At 32.5% G+C, this 17041-nt stretch overlaps 1 protein-coding gene across 1 annotated transcript in view; it reads right to left on the reverse strand.

The window, feature by feature from the left end:
• Clic (chloride intracellular channel protein 5) overlaps window positions 1–17041 on the reverse strand; it is a 29318-nt gene that overhangs the window by 7498 nt on the left and 4779 nt on the right. Inside the window, exon 2 of the mRNA XM_065354722.1 lies at window positions 2791–2933. Coding sequence (XP_065210794.1) covers window positions 2791–2933 — 143 coding nt within the window. The remainder of the gene's footprint in view (window positions 1–2790; window positions 2934–17041) is intronic.

Genomic DNA, 17041 nt, shown 5'->3' on the forward strand with positions numbered 1-17041 from the left:
AGGCGTTAAAAGGGTTAAAGATTCAGTTTGAGAGTTAAAAATTTTAGTTTTCAACTAAATTCTGTATTTTTCTTGAATTTAAAAAATAAATAAAAAAATCATCGTCTATTTTTTTTATCTGCCGGGCAACCCCCTCCCCTACTGTGACCATTAGGAGGGTCCAACTACAAATCTAACTTCAAATTCGTGTTCAGCGAGTTCGATTCATAGAATAACGATACCCAAATTGCCAATCTTCTTTTGCCCCAAAATTGGGGGAGGGGTGCCTATGGTCCTAAAATTGGGGTTTCAAGAAATTGGTTGGTTTTCTATTGTTTTTAGAGGCCTGCATGCAAAATTTCGTTCAAAATTTGAAAGTTGAACTTTCAATCGAAAGTTCAAATTTCAAAATGGCGCTGTAAGTGGGAGCTACCATTTAAAATTCTGAAAAAATGTCCATAGATGTAATTTTAGATGGATGCTTTTTCGAAATATCCAAGTTTCAAGATGGGATCTCTTGATAGAAGGGGAGCACCCCCACCCTCAATTTTTCGCTTTTTATAGTGGTGTCGTGACACAAGAAACACCATTTTGAGTGTTTTTAGAGTTTTTGAAGATGACCCACCTGGAGAAAAAAATTGTGTTCCAGAATTATGTTCGGAGATATGGCGATGGCGGTTTCAAATTTTCTTTTGTCAGTATCTCCTCCACGAGGGGCCAAAAATTTTGAAAAAATTCATGTTGCTAGACTCATGTCTCCTCTACATATTTTGGGTGAATTCGAAATTTTTCATTTAAAACTCGTTGAAGTATGATTTTTCCCCCGAAAAAAACATTTTTTCGCCATTCTGGGGCAGAGGGTGGGATGGGGAAATTTTTTTGGCTCGAACCTTTTTTTTAAAGGTACCTACCCAACAATGTTTCATAAAAATTTCACGAATCCGAGGACAGGGGCATTTCACCTATTTTACTCGGGAATACCCAAATTTAAATTTTTAAAAATTCGCCACAAATTGAAAAATGAATTTTAGCACCAAAAATTTTGGTTAGTGGTATATTTTGTGGTCTTCTTTCGATTCCCCTTTGCCTGGTTCAAAAATTTCTGTGTCGGTTGGGACACTTCCCTTGTAAGGTAAGCAGAAGGTACTTTCTGGGGAAAATACGCATTTTCAGTTTATCAATAGTACTTTCGATGAGTTTGTAATCATGAAATAAATATTAATGTGTTCAGTATCTTACTTAAAAATGGGCAAGAACATTTTTTTAAAAATTTTTTTCATACTGGAAAAAGTTTTTTAAAAATGCAAAAATCTGGTCGACGTTTTTTCCACAATTTTCCCAGCTTAGAGTGGTTATAATTTTGGCCCACTTCTCTATAGGAATGTATCTTAAAAGACACTCAAATATATCATCAACTTGAATTTTGGTCAAATTCGTCAATTATTTGTTTCATAGTTCAAAATTTTCATTTGAAAAAAATGATATTGCGCCATTTTAGAAACTCTTGACCACCCTTTCAAATAACCTAGTGCGTAAAAATTCATCTTCAGACAAGTATCAATTCAAAACAGGCGATTTACTGAACTTTTAACAAAATTTGAAATCTTTCTTCTACTCACACACTCACAATGAACACATTTTCTAAATTGAAGATACCTACACCTAACGTGAATTTTTTTCAAATGTGTTAATTCGGGCGTTTTTTTTCTCCTAAATATAAAATTCTTAAATTTATACCATTTTCAATTTTCAAAAAAAATAATTTTTTGATCTATTTCATCAGTGAATATCTTGTCAAAAATGGCAAACAGACAAACACTATATTAATATACAATCTAAGCCAAAAAATGTGAAAGTTAATTGAGACGAAATCGAGTCATTTTCATTTCATGCAGTCGAAGTTCAGTACAACTGCCGTTCGTGAATATAAGTGAACAGATGCAAAAAATAATAGTTTAGCTTTTAGCCTCAAGTCAGGGCAGATGCTTCACGAAAAGAAGTACTTTTCCAAAATACGTTAACCTGCAAGTACATACAATAGGTCATGGAACATAAAATAACATTCAAACTCGTCCAACGATGAATTAAAATTTTAAAATTAAAACTAGTTCAACGGATACCGAATTCATCTAATCTATTTCGATTTACTTAAGGTGCATAATAATAAACGTGCAACTCGTATTAGGCATTTTTCCAAATTTAAAAACTAATGAAACAATCGGCTCAGAATTTCAATACACGATCGCCTTCTCGAATTTATAAAAAACTGTCACGAACTTTCCCACGAATTTCATTTTATCGAGGGCCCGTATCACTTTCGACGACCAACGACGTCATCCGTAAATACGTACAATCATATCCGTAATGAATCCAAATCGAGTTATCTGCTACCTTGTAAAACTATTCCACCTTCTATCATAAACAATGCCTACCTTTCGCACGTTTATTCCCAGTGCAATTGAATATTTACGAATTACACCGATTATAGGTATTAATCGAAGCTCATTTCACCCACACGATGGCCTCTTTGGAATATACGAACAAATGTGGTTAAATTTAGTAAGTATTAATAGTACAAATAAGTATGCTGGACGGATAGCAGATTTTCTTCCCTTTTTTTCTTCTTCTTCGGAACAACGTGTCAGAGATTGACGCATGCATAATAGTTATTATAAGTTTGAAGACGCGGACACGTAAACTCATCTCTATACGATGCTATTTTTTCTTACGTACACGTATAGTTGATAATTAGGTAAGTAACTCGCGTCAAATTAGTGGTAAGTACACCTAAGTACCCAGTAAAGACTATACCTGAAATCTGGCGGTGGTTTTTGCATATCAACTGTGGTCACTTTCAAGCTAATCGTTTTCAATTCGGCCAATAAATATAAGTCCATAAAATATTCTTGGCAAAATAAGCATGCTCCTTTCCGTCTTCCGTCGATAGTGGAAGCCTGAAATGAAACAAAAAAATATTGGTTTGAAAAATCAAGCTTTTTGTGTAATTATCGTCGGTTATATTTTTCGGACGTTGGATATATTTTTAGAAAAAAATTTCCACGTCATCAGTAGAGGAGATATAAAAATCACAGTAAAAATTATAGAAAATAAGAGTAGGTATACATTGTATTGTATAGTTATGTAAGTACACCCAAGTGTTTTTTCTAAATGGCATCGTGTACCATGGAGCGTGAAAACGAGAATCAAATATCAATGATTTTTTCGTCTTAGTTCTTATGTACTATGTAGGTAGATATATATTTTTTTTAATTTGCGCACTTTTATAAAGAAATAGGAATCAGGAAAAAGCAATTGTTTTCGAATTTTTCCATACGTGTTGGAACCTTCACCTAAATAATACGTATCCGTAAAATTCACCTAAGTAAAGGTCGCACCATCGTCGTCATTAGAATTATATGTAAAAATAAAACACCTCATTTAGTACCCTAAAAAACAAACTCGTCGTTTCCGCGTCTCGTTTCCGTTGTTGAGAATTTGTTCCTTCAAGCATGGGTGCATTTTTCCAAGAAAACCGAGCTAACGTAGAAAGAAGTTGAAGTTGGCAGAAATCAGCAAAATTCTTCATTAGGAAAAACTCGTAAATCGATTCTGAAATTTTCCCAAAGAGGATAGAAAAAGACATCTTTGTTCGGAAAAGCGAACCGTGGTCTAGATTGTCTCGCATATGCGATCCTTTCCTTTAATATTTCAAAAACCAAATTGTAAAACGTTTACTCTTTTTGTGTATTTAAAATTTGAAAAAAATGATTAATTAGGTCGTTCGAATAAATCGTTAAAAAGCCACTAGTGTAAAGTTTACATTTCATTTTCCCAAAAAAAGTTTTGTTTGTGCTAAAAATTCGTGCCAAAATTTATTCGAAGGTTTATCGCCATTCTCACACAGTTTGAACTCGTACTAGTCGTATTCAAATCAGTATCAAACACATGTGTTCCAAATTAGATTACGTCATCAATTCAGTAAACAATTCGAGCTTAAGAGAGATGGGCGAGGAAATGAGGTAAAACTGCTTTTTATACGTTCCGACTCCGTTGTATACATATAAAATTGTTTGAATGAAATTTTTCAAGAAAATGGATCCTAAAACTAACCATTCCTAATTTCCAAAGTACCAATAAGGCAAATTCACAATGATTTCTAGGTTAATTTTACGGAACGTGTGGTTAGTCATAGGTGTGGAGAGGAGTCAAGACTAATCTTGATGACATTTTTTGAAAAAGAAAAGTCCCAAAATAAATGTGCATAAATAAACACCCAGTCCCTACAGCTTTTCACATCCAACTGATGCCTTCTAAACACAATTTTATGTAATTTGATCCAATCGAACCCGTTCATTCCTAATTGATATGATTTTTTCTGAAATTTTTTTTACCCATATTATTCATCGCATCCTCTAATGTACTTAGGTATTTGGTTCCAAAAAACGATCGATAATTTCAACGAATACCTAGCAGCCCTAGAAATTTTATAGCTTCATTTTCAAGCATGAGCGGCACACTATTGGTTTCGGCTTTGCAAAAATCGTCCTTCAGTCAAAATGAAAAACCTTCAAGAAACAGAGACAAGGATTAGGAAAAATGATTCGTATCAAATTTTCTACATAATCGCATAGGGTTCAATTTTCATCATTTTATAAGTTTTCAATTCATTTTTTATGAAAAGTTTTATTTGTAATTCTAGCATGCAATTTCTTCAACTAAAAGATAGGAAGGAAGAATTGCAACAAATATGTAGCAACTCCAACTGTAGCTACGTATGAAAACAATGAAATTTACACTTGCTACGAGAATTTATGAAATTCTACTGAATAGTTACAACCGCATAGAAATGAGTAGGTATCATTTTGCGGTCTTCTCGTAAACTAAAATTCCACATTTTCAACGCCGAATTCGTTATCGGGTTCGGTCGAAAAGTTTTTATGGCTTTTTTCTTCTTTTTTTCCCCCCTCGAGGAATATTGAACTTGTTTGTGTTTCTCACAACCGACGTTGCTAAACACTTTTTCTCTTCTACAACTCACACAAAAATGGCAATTTTTTCCACATTCTGTAAAGTGGTAATTGAGAGAAAATATTTCTTTGATCTTTGGAAGTTGTTCAAATATTTAGTAACAACAGATTCGATCATTTTTTTAATAAATAAATTTCCATAATTTTACACCTGGGCAGCTGAAATTTATACTGCAATCCATAAATCCCTTGACCAAGGAATATAAAAACTAAACATATTGCCTTTGACTGAAAAATGGTTCAAATCGTCGTTTCTTCAATCTTGATATTAATAATTGTTCGTTTGTTTTCAAAATATCACATCGTTCCTCTTCCCCCCTCCTCATACAAAATAAACCACACTTAAATAATAAAAAAATTTCATGTTCCACAATTTTTCCTCTTTCATTATTTTTACAGTGTCCACAAATTTTCCTGAAATTAGGTACACTTCTAGTTGGTAGAAAATTTTCAATATTAAAAACATTTGAGACTTTACTTTAATTTTTCTCTTTATTTTTTTCCTACGTAGAATTTTCGGTTTTCCTTTTCCTTGAAGTTTTTGTGATGATAAAATAATAAAAAAATCACTTCATATGTAGTTTTGTTTGAAATGTTTGAAAAAACAACATTTTTTCTTTAAAAAAAAAATTGATCACTTTTCTCAGATGGAAAATTTAATGAATTTCGTGAGACCCTCGGCCAATCACAATAAATGATATTTTATGATGAAAATTATTTTAAAAGTTAAGTTTGGTTTTTCCTATCACACGGCATCAATTTGTGTGAAACTTTTACAATTATTTGAAATAATTATTTCAAAAACGTATATAACTTTCCAAGAAAATGAAATTTGATTATACTCACGTAATTTTGTTTCATTTCATTTTTCTATCGAATCAGCCGTTTTTCTCAAAATTCAATTTTTAGTGATGAAAATCATTTTACAAATTCTTCATCGGTCATAAACAATCAAATTTTAGGAGAAAATGAGTGTCGTATGAAAAGATGAAGAGCGTAAAATTTTCTTCAAACACAGAATACATTGATAGGTACGTACATTTTTTTGAGACTTGGGAGAAAAACGAAGAGGAAAAAAATAGTAAATCGCAAGATTTCAGATCTGCAAAAAAATGATTTTGCTTTTTCTTGGAATTTTCGTTTTTGAGATACATATTTTGAGCAAATTTAGAAAGTTCAAACACATTGAATCAGTTTTCTTCGGAATCTTACACATGAGTCAGTTGGTATTTCCGCAAGTTATTCTTCGATTTTATCAAATCGCGAGTACAGGAAATGGCTATGTACAAATAGATGAGTTTTTCCGCGAAACATCTCATTTTTCAAGGGAAAAAGACAACGTTCTCCTGATAATAATTACACAAAATGTTCATTATTACCTATTAAATACCTATAAATTACGTATAAATAGCAATCAAAATGTTCAAATTTCAACCCTTAGAATTCATCTTTAGGCATGGCAATACAGGTTCAAGTTTAGTAAGTGTAGTTTTTGAGCAGTCAGTAGTACATACTACGAACACAACCTTAATCAACTTCTCATCGTCAGTCGATCGCTATTCTACTGATACATCATACGAAAAGATCATTTTACTACACCAAAGATAACAGCGATGCGACAATCAAGTCATTAAACTCAAGTCGCGACGCGACAAGGCGCCGCGGCGTTATTCAATAAGTAGGTAAACACCGATGATGATAGTTATGATGAAAGAAGACGTCATATTCCCATATAAATATAAACCAAGGAAGGAAGGCGAAAAGGGAAAAAATCTATGCAATGTTTCCCTTTCCGTTAGCTTGAAACTTTTAAGACAAAAAAAACGAACGCGTATGACTATTTTAAGCTTGAACTACAAAATAAACTTTCACTGAGAGTGAGCTGATAAAGCGTTTATATTGCCACATAGGGTCGAGAATAAATTGTTACAAATGATAAACCGGTTCGCAACATATTGCCGTTCACCGTGACTTGGTCGAGTCACATAGATTTTAAACGTCCGGCAATTCCTATATTATATTTTCTCAGTCCCCCACAATTGAATTGAAAACGAAATCGATCCGCAGAATAATTTTTCACGAGAAAAAAAATCTCTGGTAATTTTTTCTCCGACAGAGAAAGCTACCAAAATGCGCAAAAAAATACGCGGATATGTGGCAAATGAGGAACAGAATTTATCAACATTCGGATATACGACCGTTATCTTCATTATACCATACCATAATAAGTATATTTGGCCATATCTTGTGAATATGATAAAAAAAAAAAGGCGATAACAATGCAACGTTTATACAAATTAGTTGTCAATATTAATGAGCATTGGGTTGGGTTTTTCAAGGGCATACTTTTACAGCTTATTCGAGTTAGCATTAAACAAGAACCATGTATGTGTAACCAAACTCGCGTATAAGTTCATAATGTACAATAGTAATTTCCTGCGAAAAGAAAATTCTCTCGAACTTGCAGCATGAAGTAGGTACTCGTACCTCTACCCACCTACGTAATCTTTCGCAGCTTTACGTATGTATGTAATGTATTAGCCTCTATGTACTGACAATGAGTATAAAACTCAACTTATGATTAAATGAGAACTCAAGCCGCGCGTATAATGCTGCAAAAATCGATGAAGTAATATTACGTTTTCCCATCATTCTATACGATAACCTTTACGTCAGAGTGTCATTGTGTATGTACATATAATTATTCCATTTCACATACGAGTATTACCTACCCATGGTGTAGGATCGGTATCGGTACATATAAGGCGAGACAAACACGTATATCCGGCCTTTTATCATACGTATCGTACATTTTCAATGATAGGTAATCGAATTGTTATGAATTGCAAAATTACCAATGTTACAAGAGTGATAAGATTAATCAATTAGACATATACGATGAAAAAAAAAATGACACGTGTTTCGCGGGCGTGTTACGTAAAATGAAAAAAAGTTGATCCACACTTTGACGATGGCACAGGTTAGAAAGGAACAATGTTTAGAAAGTTATGGCAACTGCAAGACCACAATCTAACATTCAAATTGAATATTTTACAAAAGCGAATGCTGCAGAGTCGTTTTCAAGCAACATTTGAAAAAAAAAATTGTTAAAAAACCTCATCAGGGAGAACGTTTTCCCATTGTTGCCAATATAATTGTCGAGAACTCAAGAAGGTACTTAAACCCATACCTATTTCAACTCTCAAAACGTACTGAACAGTGTATGTACGTACAGCTGCACAACGTACACTACACTTACAATTCTTACAATGTATGAATCATCGACAGGATATTCCAATGTCCATAGACATAGAGATCAGAATTCACAAGAAGCTCGAGTCTAACACATATTTTGCGGCGGTGATATAACATTTTTGTTTAACCATACTACATATCTCACTCTTCTACGAAATGTTAATTGTGCACATAGAAAGCAAGTAGGTAACATTGAAACAGAAATTAATGATATTGATGTAATTTCCCTCGTCTAATCATCAATTTCATTGCGACTTATCATTATTCATCGCAATACAAGAATTCATATTTCCAAAGAAATATAAAATTTTTCAAAAAAAAAAACACAAAAACGATAAAGCAATTTAGAAATGTTGAAGCACAAATTCTCAGAAATTCGAATGAGTTACGAATTCAAGACGAGATTCAAACAGCAGAAAACACAAATATTTTAAATATTTTTTCATAATTTGATGCGCACAAAAATTTACAAAAACTTTTTCATTTGAACACATTTATCGGTTTCATTCATTTTTTCACTGCAGCTATGATGACTAGGGCTAGGATTTTTAAGCGCTATCAAACACGTTTTAAGCGCTATAAAAAAGCATTAAAAATGTAAGAAAAAAGCAAAAAAAAGCGCTATCAAATCCGACCATGTTACATATCAAAATGAAGGGTTTTTCAAACCCAGCAAGATACCTCCCTTAAATATATGTACAACATGAACCAAAATGAACAAAAAGAAAAAAATGAAAAAAAGAGGAAAAAACTGGAACTAAAAATTAGAAAAAAATGAAATAAAATAAAAATTGAAAAATGAAAACTAAATCTGTTATTTTTCAGTTTTTTCTCCCTTGTTTTTTTAAACTGATCTTTTTTCAAAAATTATTTATTTTTTTCAAAAATGTGCAAAAATTGATAAATTTTTGTATTTTGGGAACTAATTTCTTCAATTTTACCAATTTTTTACCAAAAAAAGCGCTAACAACGAAAAAAAGCCCCAAAAAAGCAAAATTTCCGCCTTTTTGGCCCAAAATAAGCATTTAAAAGCATTTACACCCAAAAAAAGCAAAAAAAAGCACTATCAACTTTCACCATTCGCCTCAGAATGGAATGAAACGCAAAGAAAATATATTTATGCCGTATAGGGTGTTGCTACAAAAAAAAAGCATTATCATAAAAATCCTAGCCCTAATGATGACTCATAAGTAGAGTGTAAACCAATTTCAGTTTCATCACCAGAAACTCTTAAATTCTGCTTAATTTCAGACCTATTTTCACCTCGCTGGCAGACAAATCTGCCTAATACTGTGCTGGGGGTAAATGAAAAAGTCGATTTTAATTTTAAATTGCAATTTTCTCCATGGTTTGTGGACCAAATTGTACCAAAATTTCACCATTGATAGAGAACCCAGTGGTACAAATTTCAGCTTCATCCGTGCAATAGTGGCACAGCGCCCTCTCAAAGTGTCACTAATCAAATAGTGCTTTGCAATTACCCCACTCTACCTTACATAATTGTAAATTTTAAAAATACAATGAAATACCTATTAAATTGGAAACACAAAATTTCAAAATTATCGATTTTTAGCTGATTTTGCCCAAAATATTAATTTTTTCAAGTACCTAGCTAAAAATTAAAATGAAAACATTCAAAAATCGCCTCATTTATTCGACAGTTATGCATTGTTCCAAACCTTTTCTTCCCTCCTCATGACTCATGAGGTATTGGTTATGAATTTGACACCCAACCTACCGACTACCGTATGTACCTACTTCGGATGACAACATCAATTCTCATCGGATTTTCAACTTTTCCAAAATTTAACGAAGCTCAACAAAATATCACTGAAAAAGTACGGTGAAAATTTGGGGTTTTCTAAGGCAATGTTCAATTTTTTTCTTAACCCTCCCTCTCCTCCCGTTCGATTATTGAAGCTGAAAGTTTCAAAATTTCGAACTTATACGCATTATTCAAAGATATTTTTACATAACGAAAATGTATTCAATTTTCATATTATATTTTCGGTTTTTCCGTTTATGTTCAGGAAATGACCAGAGTTTTTTTTCCAATAGTATCAATTAAGATGAATGTGTAGTAGATAAAAGTATTTTATTACGATTTTACACTTTTGCTCTTTTTCAACGAATTTCTTCTTTCTTCCTATCTCTTTTCAAAAGCCATAAATTGAAATATTTCTGAAAAAATTGCTTCGTTTAGTATTTTGAGAATTTGAAAAAAAAGCACACACTAAAAAACTGAATTTTTCTGCGTTTTTAGAAACAAATATGGAAAAATAAAAATAAATAGGAAAAAGTTTCTACTAAAAAATATTCATATTAAGCTACATACTTTTATTTTTTTTTTCAAGCTTTTCCCCCTGAAGTATGAGAGGAACGTGGAATGTGGAAGGGAGAGGGGAGGTTTAAAATACTGACTAGAAGAGCTCAATTTTTCTTGTCTTATATTGATGTAATTTCACAACAATTTTGAAAATCAGCTCCTTCTTCTATTGGTTCTGTTCTATTCCCTATTCAGCTATACGCTTCGAATTCGAGCGCAACCAGCAAACAGAATTTTCTTTCTTTTCTCAGACCAGCGAGCAAATGAACTTGGAATTTTTTCAAATAAACGTATTTCTGTATTGCATGTCAATGAAAATTTACAAGATGAAACATATCCGTGAGAACAGCATCTTCTTGACAGAATGAATTGAAGAAAAAAATCGCATAAAAATAGAATACAACACACAAGAAAAATAAGTAGGTACACTTATGACTTATTACATGCCAAATACATAATTCACCAGAAATCAAAATTTGATAATTACTTACTTAAAATTTGAATAAATATTTTTTAACTTGGTGAAAAAGAATTATCGAAAAAAGAGTGGAAGAAAACAAGAATAAAAAAGTTGAAAAACCGGATACATCGCTTCTCGTGTTTGTTTTTATAAGACAGAAAAAAATGTATGTTCAGTATCTTATTCGAAATACGATATAATTTTCAATATTATCTACGTAGTAAACTAGACATTTACATGTAGGTAACTATTCAGAAGAAATGCGTTCATCGAACATTTTGATAGGTAATATTACGCAATAAGGGTTGCTTCATCTTTTTCAATTGGTTCAATAGGTACTTATTGAGGAATTAAAATTAACTAGCTTTTTTCCCGCAGGTTTTCTAAAAAATAGGGGGGGGGGATGAAAAGTACTACAATTTCACAGTTCATTGTCAAAAAATTCATACAGAGCTTATATTAGCACTTTCAGTCAAATTTGCTGCCATTTTTTCCTGAAATTTTTTACAGCTGGAACTGATCATTCAGTAGATACTCGTATGTTCCTCATTATCAATCAACTGCAAATAGGATACACTTCGTCTTAATTCGTTTCACAAAATTTTGAGAACTTTGTACACGATAGGTACATGAGTAGTCCGCGAAAGAACGTTTAATAACGATAATCTAACGAGAAACCCCCCATACATCTGATTCGTGGTAATCGATCCTACGAAGAATAATAATTACATCAACATTCAACATCGACATCGACAGTGACCATCTAGTCATCTATACAAGCAACCGCGCTACTCGTCATCTTTCACAGCGAAATACCACATCGAAACAGTAATTTATCCCACGTCAAAAAAGATTAGATTTTTTACTTCCGAACAAATAGAAATGTGTAGGTATATTTTTCTAGTAGAAAGTAATCATCGGTGATGATTATCTCAAACGAATCGAACGAAAACGAAACAACGCATCTTAGACTCTTCGAGAAAGTCTCCGGTAAAAGTTTAATTGTATATGAACAAAAGCCATCGATCGCAGATACCGACAGTCGGACACACGATAGGTACGAATACCAGCATTTTTTTTCCATCTACACGCTTCTCTCTCGGTCTCTCTAACTAATTTTCGTTAATGTTAACACACCATCACTGTGATCTATAATAATTAGGCAAAAAATGTACACTATTCGTGGGCTATGCGTATACTCGTATACAGCAAAAACCACAGTTGAACCATTTTTCCGCTTCATTTCTATCGACAATAACGTACCAATTGGCTCATTTAATTAACCATTAAATTTTCTTCTTCGCAAATGAATCATAGGTACGTACTACGTACACACTCCGTACTACACGTAAATCGAATAAATGGAATAGACCATAATCTTGTCTTGTATAATTTTTCCAACCAAAACCACAAACTCATTTGTAGTCGTAGGTATCTATTGGTAAATATCATAGGTAATCTTCCACACACATGGTATTTCCTCTTTCAAAACTCGGTCAAAGCGTCCACTACTAATTAATTTTTCTCTCTATGACAATTTCTTTTCATTTTTTTTTTCATACTGTATGGTGAATTAAACTTCCATTTTAAACGCCGACGATCTAATAAATTTCCGCCACGTTGTATTTATAAAATTAAAACTGAAGATAGGAAGCTTTGCATATACGTATATTTCAACACGCGCGTCTAGAGTCTGACGGGCTACGAAACGTTCCCGCCAATCACAGCGCAGCGTTATGTTTATCACCATTATCACTGAAGTTCAAGTGTTGTACTCATTCTCATTTCTCACAATATTGAAAAAACAAAGTAATTTAGGTATAAATGGACGTTTTGCATATTATTTTAAATAAAACACTGTCGCAATGCAGAAATAAAGTACGTACAAGTCCTAGGTAGCTATTCAGATTAACTTTATCATTCAGCACCGGCATTCCCTGGCAAGCATTATAGACGTAGCAAGAATGAAGTAATCTGATAAGAAAGAACTATCAGTTATCACACACTCATGTATTTTTACTATTTTTACAAATTAATAAGATCTCATCAGTAAATTCAATACTTGACATTTCAGCGGAGAAAAATGAAAATCAATGAGTAAAATCTGGTATCTAAGTAGATAGAGATACGTAGGCTCACGCTAGTTATGCAGCTAGCTATCTGTATCTGTACATTCATTTTCACTAGCTCCAACTGCAAAGTATTTCTTTTTGAAGTTATCGATCTCGATTGCTTTTATTGATGTAATTGTAATTATCGTAAATTATGATGGATTTGAAATGAAAACAAGAATGACTTTTCCTATTTGGTATTCATTCAGTAAAGTTGTAAATGTAAAGTTACAGTACTGTCGTACGTAGGTTAAAGATTAGATTACCAACCAATTTGAAGAAAAAAGTCGTTTAATTTTCTGTTTTAATTAGTAAAATCGCAAAAGCTCTTTATTATATCGTATTTTCAACGAAAAATAAAAACTGAAAAAAATTGCAAGTCCATAGAACCGCCCCTCTGCGCTGTGATTGGCGGGAACGTTTCGTAGCCCGTCAGACTCCAGACGCGCGTTATTTCAACGTCTAGAAAAACAAACACCTTCATACCGAAAAAAAGCAACAATGACTAAACAATTCGTGAACGAAGAGCGAATTCAACAGCCGTTGAAAGACAGGTACCTATTCTATAAAACCGACCGCTGTACAAGAAGGGAAAAACTCGTTAATATATACCTTAAAAATGGATGTATTTATCCTCACGTATGATACGTAGAAAGGTGCATCGGTGGTAACGATGCGTCATCGTTATTTTGCTTTTTCAATTTCATATATTATGTTCAATTCAAGGATTTATAAAATACGAAAAAATTGTACGTTTCCCTGTAGAAGATAGGTACGCATTATGTACCCACATATTTTGCGAAACATTTTAATAATGATACACGTGTGCGAGTATTACGATATATCTATGGGTAATACGTGCAAGTGATTCAATAAATGCAGAAAAATGTAATGATGATCTTCAACTTCATTCTCAACAACACAGACAAGAAGAATTGGTCGCAGGAAAACTCGATAGAATGCTCATCGAAGCATTAATTGCACTTTAATAATTCAACTTTATAAAATTGAGATGAATAATACAAAAAATTGCTTGATGTAAGAAAAACTTGAAAACAATGTAAAAATTCGAATAAATATGTAACATCTTTAAAATTGATTAAAGTACTCGAAAACTGTACAAAATATTGGAAAAAATTTCAAAATAGTGAAAAAATGCATAAAAATAACGTAAAATTTGAAAAAAAAATTCACTGGGATCGAAAACAAACGCAGAAAAAGTTGCTGAAAATGATATAAAAACGGATGAAATGGCGTGCAAGTTGAGAAAAATGTTAGAAACTCTAAGGTTGAAAAAATTGTCATTAAAATTGAATCAAAAAATACCAAAAAGTACTCGAAACGCAAAAAAAGGCAGTTGATTAGGCGTAAAAATTATTTAAATGTATGTAAAAGTTGATTAAATTGCAAATTAAGTCCACTAAAATATTGCGGACACCGGACATTGTCCAAAATAAGTATGTACCTGTAATTAAAAGTTTGTTACATAAGTTAAAGTATTAAAAACTTATGAGAAGAATGAAAAGTTCCTAACATCAAAATAAACCATGACTTCTCCTGCGATCAATGAAAATCGCCAAAAAATTATAGGTGGTGGCTCTTGGACCCAATTTTCACACATTCATGTAAAATATCCCCCCCCCCCCCAATCCCATCACCACGCAGAATAATCTTGAAATCAAGACTAAAAAATCGGAAAAGTACTCCAACCCACTAGATTTCTTGGACTGAATTTTCTGTTCTGTTTTAAATTTTAGTTTGAAAATTCCAATCTGGTCTATATTGAACATTTGACATGAGGTAAAAAGCTGAAATTTGGCGCAGGTACGTCCCATTTCGATCTCTATACGACCAACTAACCGGGATTTCCAGTCATTTTAGATTCAGCAGCAAGTTCTGGAGTTTTTGAATTTCCAAAATATGTATTCCATAGAAAGACTAATAAAATTCAGAAAATTCAAGGGAAAGGAGAGGGTTCCCCCACACGCTATTTTTAAATGCGCTGGATGGCTCAAGTGCATCAGGCTCCAAGTCAAATAAAAAAATGTGCAATTGATTTGATTGCTTAAAAATTTCAAAAATAAAACCCACTAGAAAAAATTTGATCACAATGTGCAATTTTGCAGGTAGGATATTTTCTGCTCTACAATTTTGTTTCTCTCTACGATTTTTACGAAGGTGAATTGATTTCAAAATTCAAATTCTGCATCACAAACAGTCGAGATTTCAGTTATAAATTTTCAATTTCAACTTATCTCTCAATTTTTTTGTAAGGTTTTCGGTGTTCCCTAAAAATTGATTTTCTACGATCAATTTGAGGGTGTTTTTTCCAACTTTATATCGCAAAACTTTATTTTTGAGAAAAACCAAGTATCCTATAAAAAAAAACAAGAGGTATAAAATCGTATATTGGAAAATTTGCCAACAGTAAATTTTGATAAAAGGAAGCATTATTTTGACGATATTTAAGGCCAAAATTCAAAGCTTCTTGTGATACATTCGATCCATTAAGGGTCAATTTTTAGCAAACCACGTCCACTCTCATCTTAGTTGAAGTTGGTCTCTTTTGACCAATTAAAATTTTTTTGAAGCTTAATTGGAGCAATAGAGCACCGAAAGTACATACATTCAATATCTGCAGCTTAAAAATAATGTTGCATTGTTTTTTGTACAAGTATGTTTTGCAAAAATTAGTTTGCATTTTTTTTGTGTGGAAAATTTCGTTTAGCATTTATGCAGTATGTACTTTCAATATAAGCTTTTTGACCATTCTGCAATATTCTAAAGGATCAAATTAGATCAAACACAGGTTTAGGATTCTTGAAGAATTTTTCTAAATTTTGGAACGTGATGAATAAGAAAAAAAAAATGCGCACTCGTAGATGGAAAGAAATGTCCGCGAGACCACCTAAATTACCATAAAATAAAAATATTTGGAAAACGAACTGTAAATTGATAATTTAGGAGATGAAACCACCACCATAAAACAACTTGAGGTTTTAGCTTCTCGAGATCTCACGTGATTTTGGTTCCGCTTCCTTTGCGAATAATCTCGTAAAGGTCATAAAAAAAGAAGAAATCTATTTACACACATAAAATATATTTAATTCGGTTGGGTTCAATGATTTGATAGGTAGTGAATTATTACGGTTCAACAAACAGTTATTGATCCATAGCGTAGGCATCGTCTTCATCATTTTTAATATTTACCCCACATGCGAATACTTACAAGTTACAAATACAAATTTATTTGTTTTTTGAAAATTTTCATCACGATTCGAATGAAAAGGAGACCATCCTAATTTTATACCAATTGTTATACCAACTTAGGTCATTTTTTATATTCTATGTAGATGTTCCAGGGTGAACATTTTTGCACTGCGAGATAAATTTTTCAACTCGAATATTATGTAGACAGATAGGTACGCATAAGACAAGTTACATAAAAATTTCTGCTACTCGATGAGCAATTGCAAGTGCTCGCCAAAAATTATGAAATTGAAAGTAATGACATGAAAAGGGTTACCTAAATGGAAAAGAATATAATCAGTAAACAGAATAACTCGTCGAAACCTTCGCAATAACACACTTGATGCGTAATCATGATATTTTCGTGAAACTGAATTCCATTCGCAAAAAATGTCAAGTATTTGAGAACAGACACTCAAGCATTACTTATCAATCATCGTATCAAATCAAAATTAATCTCATTCATAAACGTGTGTCGGAGTCATATCAACACAATTCGCTGAAATTTAGTATGTTCTACATAGTTCAGTTTACAAGCGGATTGAAGGGGAATTGAGTGCAAGTAATTTTTAGAGCTACTTTAGAAAATTCAAAGCCCTCCACAACCACAACCCTTCATTCTTCGACTAGATAA

This window comes from Planococcus citri, chromosome 3 (assembly GCF_950023065.1).
Source record: "Planococcus citri chromosome 3, ihPlaCitr1.1, whole genome shotgun sequence".
In the NCBI taxonomy this organism is placed as follows: Eukaryota; Metazoa; Arthropoda; class Insecta; order Hemiptera; family Pseudococcidae; genus Planococcus; species Planococcus citri.